Raw genomic sequence first — 12,721 nt, 5'->3', positions numbered from 1 at the left:
TTAGTGACTGATGACACTGTCCTCAAATTATGAGTTCATCCTTGGTCACCCATCATGGAACTGCAAGTATGAAATGTTATTGGAGGCAAATGATACCCCAATGTGAGCAACTGTGTTATCATGCATTGAGCCTTACCAGCTAGCTTTCCTGACTTAACTATTTATTCTGTACTCGTTTCATAAAAAAACATGAGAGTTAATATATTTCCCTTTTTTATATATTTTTTTCACGTTTTTCCCCATTTCCACCTTATTTTCCTCAATGTTTTCTTTAATAGTAGAAATCAGTCTCTGAGCTTCCTTGGACAGAATTTGCATTGACTGTGCCATCTTTTACTTGCTTTTTTCTGCTGTTACAGTATATGTGATTCTTTATTTTTGTTTTCTTAATTTTCTTTCGTTAGTATTCTAATTTCGTAATAAACATTTAATCTCTTCTTTTCTTGTCTATCATTCTGAGTCATGACATTAGGCTGGAATATAAATAATAAATAAACAAACAAATAAATAAATGCACTGAATTTAGAAAATAGCAATCTGATAAATGCCACTTTGGAGAACAAAAAAGAACATGCTTACAACATATTTGAAATTTTCCAAGAAACTATTTTTTACTTCAGATTTAATCAAATTCTAACGCAAACAACAATGTGTAATTTAAAAGTACTTAACACTGATGTTTTTATAAAATCTACCACCCTGTAATGATATCATGTCACAATTCTTTAGTACGTATATTAATTTTTATTCTAAAAAATAAAATTACAGACATCTGCGTTTTTCCTTGTGCTGGACAATAGGAGGCTAGATTTATGAATTGGACACTTCTGCAAAAATCTAGCTGCAAATCAGAACCTCAGGATGACCAGTGAATCTGTGCACATCCATATTTTACATAAAAAACTTTTTGTATTTAGAAAATAAATAGAATTGTATCCCAGTCTATTTCCTTGAAATATCATAGCATGCAAATGATAACATCTTAATGCTTTTTCTGCCATGAACAAAAATGAAAATTGCTTAATGCTAAATCAAATGTATTGGGTGCATGAATTTTGTTTTTGTTTTTTTGTAATATCCTTGAATATCTGTGGGCATATAGTTATGTAGACAAAATATATGTTATTGCTGGCAATTGCATTGTAAACTCATCTATCAAAGAAAGCCTTTGTTCAATGTACTTGGAAATAATAATAAGTCAGATGCTTGCTGAAATCAAAATATTATATAATAAAAATGCCATACTCTTTTTATTTATCAGTATTCCTGTGTAATTTTCTTTCTTTCCTTTAGCTAAGCAAGCACCATTTGATATGAATAGAAGCTAGAAAAATGCATTTTTCCAAGTGGATACTTATTCCACAACTAGGCATTCTACTTCTTGCAAATGTGTTAATAGTTAAACACATTCTATATAGCTTTGGGATAATCAAAGTAGTTTGTGTCCCCTAAACCAGAGGCCCCCAACCTTTTAGGCACCAGGGACCAGTTCTGTGGAGAAAGATTTTTCCGTGGACCAGAGGGGGCGTGGCTTCGTGTGCTGCCTGCATCCAGCAGATGGAGCTTCACTTGTTTGCATGGCCCGGTTGCTGGTATGTCACGGCCTGGTGCCGATCCAGAGAGCGGGGGTTGGGGACCCCTGTTCTAAACTATATAACTATAGGGTAAGGACTGACACTTATTTTTAGTACCATGAAAACCTTACATATGTAGTTCTAGCACCTTTATCTTCTACAATTTTCAATTGGATTTACTTTCTAAATCCGACTACAGTCAAATTTCCATTGTATTCAGAGATGATTTCTCCAGTGAAGGATTGTTTTATTAAGTAAAGATGCTGAAAGATTTGAACAGAGATTTATTCCAAGAAGTGATCATTTTATCAGCTAGAATGAGTGACTCTAAGAACTCATTCTCAAATATTATCATTCGGACATCTAGAAAGGCTCAACCAAACCTTAAGTAAAGTATATATGGATCATTGTAAGACGGCAGCGCTGGATCGACTGTGGCTGCTTTGGTTCTTGAAGGTGAAAAGTTTTTGGAGGGATATAAGGGATATAGGCCATATGATTGGGAAGGTTTTAATGTGTTTGAGCAACATGGTGGGACTAAGGTAACATATGACTGACAATCTTTGCTGGTATGGCGAGTTTTTAGCTGTTTCGGAACTGTTGGTGAGACCGTTAAAAGTCATTTGCGCTGTTTGAAATTATTCTGCCAGCAGCAAGATCTGACTGCTGGCACAGTGACAGATTCTATTGCAAATCAGGGCTGTTTCTGAAGAAGGCAGAGGAGGAGAGGTCCCGGGGCTTATGGAGCAAAGGAACTGGATGAGGCTGTCAGCAAGCCTAGAAGAAGAGAGAGAGGCTTTTGGAGGAATTGGAGGCAGCGGCAGCATGCTCCAGGGGCAAAAAGGAGTGAGGCCCCTTTAAGGAAAAGGTGGAAGAGACAGGATCAGAAAAAGGAAAGGAGGCAAAGTTGTCATGCAGGAATACAAGCTAACTTGAGGGCTAATCCACATGGAGCTCCATTTCCATCTGTCCTGTTTGCCATCATTCGTTCCCTAGAGACTAAAATGGTCATTCTGAAACTTGAGCTGGCCACAAACAAGGAGTTATATCAGAGGTAGTAACCCTTTGACAGCTGTATGCAATGAAATTTCATTTTGATGTATGCCAGTTGGTGTACATTCAAAGTGACAATAAAGTTGTTGTTGTTCTCATAAATGTGTACTGGATTGATTCTGATATACATGTGTCTTTGAAGGCATAGAACTATGTTCTGCACAAAAGAAGGTTTATCACTTAGACTATCCAATAACTCAACTACTATGGGCATAGTTATCACCTTTACCAGTGGCAAATGAAAGTGTCTGATGACAGTGTATCCACTGCTACTGTACTAGTGTTTGACAATACTGTTACTAATATTGACAAACTCTCAACTGAACATAAATAATATTAGCCTTGGCAGATGTGGACAGAGATAGCCCAACACTGAGGATAGAATTTGCTACCCTGACTTCCAGTTCTGGATCGTGGTGCTGGTGGTCATTCAGAGAGAGTTATTTCTTCACTGGCAGGTTTCCCTTCATCAGTAGACCCTGAATAGGGTCAAAAGTTGCCTTGGAGGGGCGACCACCATTGATGAAGACCCTCGTCTGACTGCAAAAGGGTGGCAGCTCTTTCCGTGGTCCGAGGCAGCTCCTTAGGGCTGACAGACAAAAGATCAGCCATTAATATGGCCGATCACTTAGCCGCACCAACCGAAAGTCACAAGAACATCTAAGCTTAAAGAACCACCATGGAAGATCTGGGTGAGACCCTTTCCTCCCCTTCTCTACCCTATCTACTCCTGTGAAAAGCTCCCTTGGAATCATTTCACTGCTTTGGAACAAGAAGAAAGAATAATTAACTTTAATGACTATTTTTACTTTTGGATACTCTGGGGTCCCGAAAAAATCCTATTGTAGAATTTTATTATTCTATTTACTTGAAGAATATTGTTTCTTCTATCCATTTAACTGAAAAAAAAACTTTATTGGCATCTGAAAAAAGATTCTATAACCTACTGGGGACATCTTGTGGTGACGTCTGACACTGCAATTGCTTTTTCTTCTTTCTTTGATGTTGAGCTTGGCTTTGACCTTCAAATTACCATAAAAGGGAAAAGATAAAGAAGCTGAAACAGCTGGGTGGTGAAACTAACTGTTAGAAATTGTGGAGGTGGATACTGGTTGGCTGTTATTAAATATAGCCTTCACTAAAAGATTAAAGGACTATTTTTAATCACCACTGAAATGGAGGAACCTTACCCACAACTTAACTATAAGCTCATACTGGAAAAAAATCTTGAAGCCACTGAGCAAATAGACTCCAGAATGAAAGAAGTTATTCTAGAACTACAAATCAAATTTCAAACTTTAACTTATCAACTTACAGACCAAGGAATAGTAGGGGAGGAACAGATCAACATTCAAGAGGCCTCTATGCATCACTATGTACAACTCAATGAGATGGAGGAACCTTATCCACATCTTAATTATAAACTCATATTGGAAAAAAATTTTCAAGTTACTGAGCAAATGAATTCCAGAATGGAAGCCAAAGATGTTGCTCCAAAACTGCAAACTGATTTCCAGACTCCAATTGATTATTCTATAGGCCAAAAAACAACAGAAGAGGAACAAACCAACACCAAAGAGAACTTTACACTATCCTACATACAACCCACTGAGATTTTTGATGATCAAAGAATGACTTCAGTTAAATCATATGCAACTTCAAAAGCGACAGGAATTGATTTTCAAAGATGATTTATTGAGAACTGTGACAACTTTGACAACCAATTACCAATTGCAACATTGGACATAACCGATTGTGCTACTCAGCTTAACCAAACATTAAGATTTGAATTTTTAGGGCAACAATGGAATAACTACAAAGGAGCCAGCTTCTTAAAATTGATAATGGGATGCTCTTGCTGGATTCAAATGATATCTCAAGGAATGAAGGGAGACAGCTGTTGATATAGAGGTTCTGTTATGGAAACCTGCTTGGCACAAAAAGAAAGCTAGAGTTAAAAGTGGGATCTAAAATTGTACTTAATGGGTTAAAAAGGCTTTTTAGAGATATGGACTGATTCAATGTTTAAGACTTAGATCTACAACTGAGATGAAAATTATTGGTCAGATTATAGTTTGGAATTGTAATATGAAAAAGGTTTTAAATGAGGAGCTATTAGGATAAGAAATAGAATCTATATGTGAAATAGAGTAAGAATGTATCTTTTGGAATAATATGTTTATTTTAGGTATGATAATCACTTTCTAATGGAATGAGAACAAGGAAATGGATGGTGACAATAGAAGACATGGTATTAATAAATGAGGAATTATTAGAATAAGAAAGAGAATATATTTGAGAAATGTAAGAATGTAATTGTTGGAATAATATGCTTATTTTAGACATAATTATTATGTTAGGAAACAAGGGAAATTAGGGATACCCGAAGTATTAACAATATGCTTATTTAAGGGTAAATTGGAATATGGTAATTGAAACTTAGTAAAGCTTAAAACAGGATTTGGACTTGTATAGGTAAAATGTTATTGATAATTTTATTTATTGATTGAATTTTATTTAGAAATGTATTAATTTGAATATGTTATATCAATTGAGGGAAATAGAGAGGGAACCTTTAAGGAGTTATCCTGAGCTATACATGCATGACTTTGTTTTTGGATAATTGATTACCCATCCCCACGTTGTTTCCCAAGCACTTTGATGTAAAAATTGAAAAATTAATAAATCTTGTTACAAAAAAAAAAAAGAATTTGCTATCCTTAGTCTACATATATTTTCTATTCACTGATCCTGTTTGCTAGAAACAGGATGAAATATGGGGAGACAGAAGACAAGAGATCTCAAAAGAGCTATGCTTGAAGTCAGAAGTTCTTTTTTAAAAAATGTTTTATTAATTTTTAACATAATCACCTTAATATTTGACAAACAGCATGTTGTCTGGGTTAGTATTTAAAAAACAATCAATAACAATTAATTTCTATAGTCCATATAATGGCTTTGCTTGATTTTCTCTTCTTCCAATAATATTCTCTTTTGCCAACCTTAAATTAATACAGTTCTTATTATTTGAATAAATGACAATTAAATATAGACATTTTTCTCATGTTTCTGAAAATAATAACCACATCAATATAAAGTTTCTTTTCTAATTGCCTCATCATAGATCCTGTTTACAGAATTCTTATTTAAATTTGTTTTCCCCACAATATTCAAAGCATTCTTACTGGTTAAGATTTTCTCAAAATTAGTTACACTTAAGTATTTAAGTCTTTTTTCTCATACAAGCCATCCCAACACTTTTATGTTTCTCATATCTTAAAAAAAGAAAAACAAAACAAAACAGAGAAAATATTTCCTTTATATAAACATTTTTATATTTCTCATGTCAAAAAACAAAATACAAAGGAAGAAAGAAAGAAAGAAAAAATACTATGTTACTTGAGGGGTTCATCCCTCTTAATCTTCATTTATATCCAAAATTGTTCTATTTCTTTAACCATATTCAAACAGATGTTTAATTTTTAAATATTCCTTCTGGTAAATCCCATCATCTAATTTCTTAATTCTCACTTTAGCCTTTTTTTTTTTTTTGCCAAACATTTTTCCTAACCAATATGCTTTGCTGAATCAAAGAATCTTTCCATAATCTTAAAAGTGTTGTTGCAGGTACAAAAGGCAAAACAGGTAAGATGTTTTTACAGGAAGATTTCGCCCCTTCGTATTCATTGAGAATCTTTTCCTTTCTTTCTTGATTTTATTTATCATTTTTTTTGTCTCTCAAGTTCTCATAGTTCTCCTGGCAGAATCAATTTTGTCAAATCTTTTTTCTTATCCTCAAATTTATTACAAAATTATTTTGTAATCTTAGGGTATAGGTTACCTTTTCCATGTCCAGTATTTCCTGTAAGTTTTTTCCATCTGAGTTAAGTCATACTTTCTTCTATTGTTAAGTTCCATCTTGAAATCTCTCCCCTCTGTTTCATATTCAGTTGTCTGTTTTTTCTGTTCACTCTCTGTTTTTATTTTCTGAGAATTTTTCTGTTGTAAAGTTAAATTGGAGATGTGTTCATTTATATTTTCAAAGTTATTTTTAATTTCCTCGTGGTTTGAGATCATTGTTATTTGGATTAGTTGCAACATAGCATAGATCTCCTTCTGGAAAGTATTTGTTTTTTCTTGGTATATTCTTTCTGCAGTTCTCTGGTTTTCCATTGCTAAAAATCAGGGTTTTCCTTTCTCAGCAAACAGCTTTAGAGTCACAATTGAGTTGGTATTTGTAATCCAGAAAGGTCAATTATTTTTTTTTTAGAGTTTATAATTCTCACTTTGTAGATAACCCAAAATGTTTTCTTTCTTTTTTGTCACAGCTGCTCTCTGTTATTAAGACATTGAAGGTCACCAAAACCAAGTAATCTTTTCCTGGGCTTTGCCAGTCCCTGTAATAAAGCAACTGCACTTCCCACCATCTATACTCCCATGCTGTATAAGCATATCAAACACTGTATTGGAATATGTTTTAATTCATATTTCTTTGAATACAATGAGGTTAGGAAGAAAAGGAGTTTAACCAAGTTTTACATGGTCACAAGATCTGGAACTTGTCACTGTATCTAAAATAGGACTGACATTAGTTACACATAATGTAAATAAATTAGATAATATCAGAAAGCACATCTTGATTTTATTCAGAGAAGCTACAATTGAAAGCTATAATTTAAAATTGGATGCTTTAGTTTGAACTAGCTAGCTGGAAATGGAAACCAGGTAATTTCCATCTCTACTTTATAGAAGAGATGCAAAAGAAATTCATTTATATATGCCAAAGATATACATCATTAGCTAAGCCAAATTCTTCTGTTCATAAAAAAAAAATCATCACCCAAATTACATGTCTGCAGTATAAGCAGAACTGTCATTTTTGGTTCTGATTAGATTTCACTTTGTGTAGTTGCAGGTGCACTCCAGGATCCTAAACATGTGAATTCTACATTTTCTTTCTTCTTTCTTATCTTCTTTTGCTTAAGACATTTACCAAACTGGCAGAAGTCTTTGCTGACAATGTGACAACCCATTCCTTCTTATGGCTGATTAATCTATCAACAGCAGCTACTTTTGATAGTTTATAGTCCTGAACCTAGGAGCACAATTAAGTCCAACATTTCTATTGCTAAGCAAGACAGGTGTTAAATGCATCATGCCCCATTTTATGACTTTTTTTCCATGGTTCTTAAGCAAATCGCTGAAATTTTTAAGTGAGTCATGCGGTCATGAAGTGACTTTTCTTGTCAGAAGCTCCCTACAAAAGTTGCAAATTACATCCCGGGACCCCGGGACACTGCAGCCATCATAAATACATGCCGGTTGCCAAGGACCCAAGGTTTGATCACATGACTTGTGGGGATGCTGAAATGGTCATAAGTGTGAAAACTGATAAGTCACTTTGTTCAGTAATGTTGTAACTTTGAATGATCATTAAACAAATGGTTATAAGTCGAGGACTATCTGTTATACCTTCTGAATCACACATATCTTAAATATTAGCTGCAGAATAGCAACCGTGGAAAAGAGAATCCCCCCATTCATCTTATATACCGTATTTTCCGGTGTATAAGACGACTTTCTAAACCATGCAAATCTTCTCCGAAGTCAGGGGTCATCTTATACGCCAAGTCATCTTATACGCCAGAAAATACCATATTTTCCAGTGTATAAGACGACTTTCTAACCACGCAAATCTTGTCCGAAGTCAGGGGTCGTCTTATACACTGGAAAATACGGTAGTTAAAAAGGCCTCCTGCTTTTTTAAATAGCATCTTATTTCTTTATTTCATAGGATCCTTCAACAACCAATCCATCAGCTCCCTTATATATATGAGTGTGTGTGAGAGAGAGAGTGCACGTATACGAGGCTGAATTAGTATGAGAGAGATTTCAAACTAATGGACACAAACACTGCAAAAAATAATCAATTGAAAAATAATAAAACTTTGCCTTTTGTTCAAATACAGCCATTTTTACCGTTAAGACTAGGCAATCTTTTTTTAGACTGTAAGAATCAAAAAGAGTCTGATGTGTTTTTCCCCAGAGATAAAGAACATGGATTTCAAGGATAACAAGAACCTGCTGCTCTCTAAGAATAGCTACTGTATAACTACTCTCCAATGAAGCTCTGCAATTTAGCAAGAAGTAGATTGCTGAGCTTCTGACCTGCCATTTTCATGTTAAATAATCAGAAAAAATCTCCATAGCAATTTTTGTGCAATAAATAAATATAAGTAGTTCAGGTGCTATAACATTAACTCTTCCTGGAGTAATTTCTAAAGCAGGTCATACAAAGCTTCATGAATTATTATTGCACATCAACCTTTAGTTTAATTATACAAAGAAGTTCATTGGCTTACTGGCAATATCATGAAAGTAACTGCACAAGTATTTTCATAATTGAGGTTAGTTGTAAAAGCACTTCAGTATTAATTTTAGAGCCATTTTTATAATTTAAATTTTTCTGAATGTCTTTCATATTATCCACTGTAGTCAAGGTTAAAAGATATGAAAATGATATATATTTATGCATACAGTTCTGGCATATTGATGTTTTTCTCCAGCCCCAATATGTCTAAAAACTATTTAGAAAGGAAGACAAATATTTTTTATAGCTTATAGGGCAAAAAAGAGATCATATATTCCAAGACTTAAATATGTAATATTCAAATTTTTCAACTGTTAGTACTCAGGTTGCTACTTGTATCATCATTTAAACTCAAAGAATTTTTAAAGGTCTTAAAAAACATAATAGCTCTGGCCTTATTGTATCTTGTTTTAACTTCTGTGTACACATGTGCACACAGGCACTCACACAAACATACATACATACATACAAGCTCCTTCAGATCAGTGTTGACTGATTTGTTGACTATTTGGGCAAGTTCTTACCATTATTTTTGGCAAGATTTCAAAAGTGGTTTGCAATTGTCTCCTTCCTAGATCAAGAGAGAGTGACTGGCCCGTAGTTTCTGTCCAGTTTCTAGCCTGATCCTTAAAACACTATCCCAACCTGGCTGTTTCTTCGTACCTCACACTTATTTTCCTATTCTATTTTATTGTGATATTCCTTTATTGTATTTTATGCTACATCACTGTGTTATGATCCATGATTACAACACTAAAATTATTTATGAGGGGTCCTTGGTGCTCTCTGAGCTTGGCTGTTTTCTTGCAGATGTCTCATTACTCACACATGTTACCCAGTTTGGTGATAAAATGTCTGCAAGAAACAACCAAACTCAGGGAGCACCAAAGACCTCTCATTTCAACCCTGAGGTACAAATATTCTCTTTTATTGGTAAACTTATTTGTCTGCTCACTATCCAATACTCTCATTTCTCCTTAACTTCATCAAGAATTCACATCTTTTCACTGAATTTATCACAGTCCCTGAGAACAACTTTTTCAGATGTAGCTTTACAGCCATTTAAATTATATAGTAAGATACCTAGGTCAGGTTTGCAGACCATTAGTCTACTATATTTACAAGTCAGTCAGTTCAAACAAACAGAATTTAGAAAGTTGGCTTCCCTTTTTGTAATTTCCTAGTGCCCACTTGATTTTCTACGTTCATTTTTGATAACTTTTCACTGTCTTGTTGACCCAAGAAGCTCACTGTAGAAAGAATCCCTCTCTGTAAACTTTGTTGGGTTTCCATGGAGCAAAGTTTGCTCTTTTTTTCAACCGTACAGTGGCATATTCATGCTAAGGAGGACACGTAACAAGGTAAGGAATCAAGATAATGTATAATTGCCTTTCAATTTAACAGTATGGCAATTGACAATCTCTTTATATTTCAACTCTAGCTCTTTCAGTCTCAAAGAATAGGTTCTGTAGCCATTTCTGATTCATAATTTTCAAATGACCATGCTAACATCTCATACCAGTCAGAAAGTTATTTTAATATTCTAGTTATTACATTGTTCATTCATAGTTCTGGTTTCTAGGTTGTTTCCTGAAGCTGGCATCTTCAAAAAGCAAATATAAATATTGACATGGCCAAAGGGAAATGGCTGGTTCTTGGTGACTTCGAAGTGAAGAACGGTTAAACAGATGGCACTCAATATTTGTTTTGAATTAGCACAGAGCAGCTTTCCCAGTCTGGTGCATTTCAGATGTTTGAATTACTCTGCCCCTGGTGTTGCTGGCAGGAATAATGAGAATTGTAATCTCATAAGATACCTCTGAAGGGCTCCGAGTTGGGAACATAAATTTAAAGAGAATGAACTCTCTCTCTCTCTCTCTCTCTCTCTCTCTCTCTCTCTCTCTCTCTCTCTCTCTCTCTCCCTCCCTCCCTCCCTCCCTCCCTCCCTCCCTCCCTCTCCTTGGAAAGCACAAGCAAAGGATCTCACACAGGATGTATCCAAAGATTGGTTGACAACTTCAGAGATACTTTTTAAAGGTTTGGTGAGGAGAAATCCAAAGATTCTTTTAAAGAGGGAAAAAATGCTTGTACATGGGCACCCACAGAGACATGTATACATACACAACACACACAGAAAGAAACTTCCTTTGCTAAGTCTGCCAGCCAACTGTTTCTGAGCTTCTGAGTAACTGAATAATAATAATGAGAAACAAAACCACTCTGGGAGGCAATCAGCCACTGAAACAAAACTCCTGGGTAAGAGAGACCTGGGCAGCCATCCCTGGGCAAAAGGTCAAGTGTGCACTCTCTGCTGGCCTGAGCCAGCCTCTGCTTCATCCTTGGATTAGTAGCCTGCCCAGGGAGTCACACTGCAGTCCAGTGCGAGCAATTATAACAAGCAAGGAGTGTCTGAGAGCTTGGTCTATATCCAGGGAAAAAGAGAAAGATTCAGTTTCCTGTTTAGTATTTCTTTAGCGCAAAGTGCCTGTGGCCAAGCTGGAGTGGACCCAATCCTTCTACCCTGTGGGCAACATAAGACAGCAAAACAGACAACTGAAGCTTGCCCTCCTGGTGCTTGTCTTCAGGGGGAAACAAAATGTTTCCAGACGGATATAGCAGCCTAACCAAAACCACCAGAAAAATCCCCCTTCACACATTCACGAATCCTCCCTGCCCCTTATGGGACTCACCGATCCTGAGCACTTGCTGGGAAGTCTGAAGGACGCCCAGGCGAAGGTAAAGGAGGAGAAACAAGAACCTCCTGCTGGCTTCCATGGCGGAGTCCCCGGGCTTCTCGCAAAGGGTTCTCCCCGCTTTCTTCACGCTCTAGCTGGGTGCATGCTTCAGCCTCTCGGCCACATTTCTTTCCCCCGCTTAGACATTCGCTGCTCGGACTCGGGCTGGTTGGCGGCCCCTCATGTTTTCCTTTAATTCCTTCTCCCTCTCTCTCTTTCTCCCCCTCTCCCTCCTTCCCTCCCTCTTTCCCTCTCTCTCTCTCTCTCTCTCTCTCCCCTCTGGTGAGAGTGAGCGCCTGTACCCCTCCTTCCTTCAGCCCATCACTCCCGCCGGCGTCCCAGCCAGGCGAGAGGGATTGCAGAGGGTCTCTTCGAGTCTAGGGCAGCGACTCATTCGAGGCGAAAGTTGCCTCTCGGAATGCCCGGCGTGGCTCCCGCTTTCTACCTGCCGCTCAACGACCAAACGAGGGAAGCGAAGAGGCAGGAGGCGAGTTCTCACGGCAAATCCGAGCAGCCGCTCCTGGGAGCCCGTCCCATGCCTTCTCCCAACCCCCGCGCCCCTTTCCTCAGCTACTTTCTCCCTCGTGGATCTAGAACTGATTGGGTCGCCGCTGTCTCCGGGGCTGGCTCTCCTCTCCGGCACGGTTAAAGGAACCCGGTCAACTCGCAGCTGGTCAGCTGGAGAAGAATGAATGAAGCCCCTCTGGTGACGTCAGCCCGCCTGGGAGCATCTCACGCCGCGTATACACACACACACACACACACACACACACACACACACACACACTCACGCACGCACTCACTCACGCACACATTACATTTATCGTCTCACCAAGCCTCTGTTAAAAGCATAGAGTTTACTTAGAGATTCTGTTGCTGGGTCTTAGGCTGAGATTTGCCCAAAGGAACATAATACGGGACTATTTCAGAGACCATCATTCGGAGGAGATTTGAGCATCTTCAGATTGAATTTCCGACCCCTGAGACGG

At 37.1% G+C, this 12,721-nt stretch overlaps 1 protein-coding gene across 3 annotated transcripts in view; it reads right to left on the bottom strand.

The window, feature by feature from the left end:
• GRIK1 (glutamate ionotropic receptor kainate type subunit 1) overlaps positions 1-12,381 on the bottom strand; it is a 154,621-nt gene extending 142,240 nt beyond the window's left edge. For all 3 annotated transcript variants that reach the window (XM_039368872.1, XM_039368876.1, XM_039368873.1), the window contains exon 1: positions 11,688-12,381. In XM_039368872.1, the coding sequence (XP_039224806.1) occupies positions 11,688-11,772 (85 nt within the window). In that variant the 5' untranslated portion in view covers positions 11,773-12,381. The remainder of the gene's footprint in view (positions 1-11,687) is intronic.
• Between the last annotated feature and the right edge of the window lie 340 nt (positions 12,382-12,721).

The sequence above is a fragment of the Crotalus tigris genome, unplaced genomic scaffold (genome assembly GCF_016545835.1).
Source record: "Crotalus tigris isolate CLP2741 ecotype Arizona unplaced genomic scaffold, ASM1654583v1 scf7180000020943.996319, whole genome shotgun sequence".
Taxonomy (NCBI): domain Eukaryota; kingdom Metazoa; phylum Chordata; class Lepidosauria; order Squamata; family Viperidae; genus Crotalus; species Crotalus tigris.
Note: the sequence above shows the minus strand (reverse complement) of the source record. Positions and strands in the feature narration are given on the sequence as shown.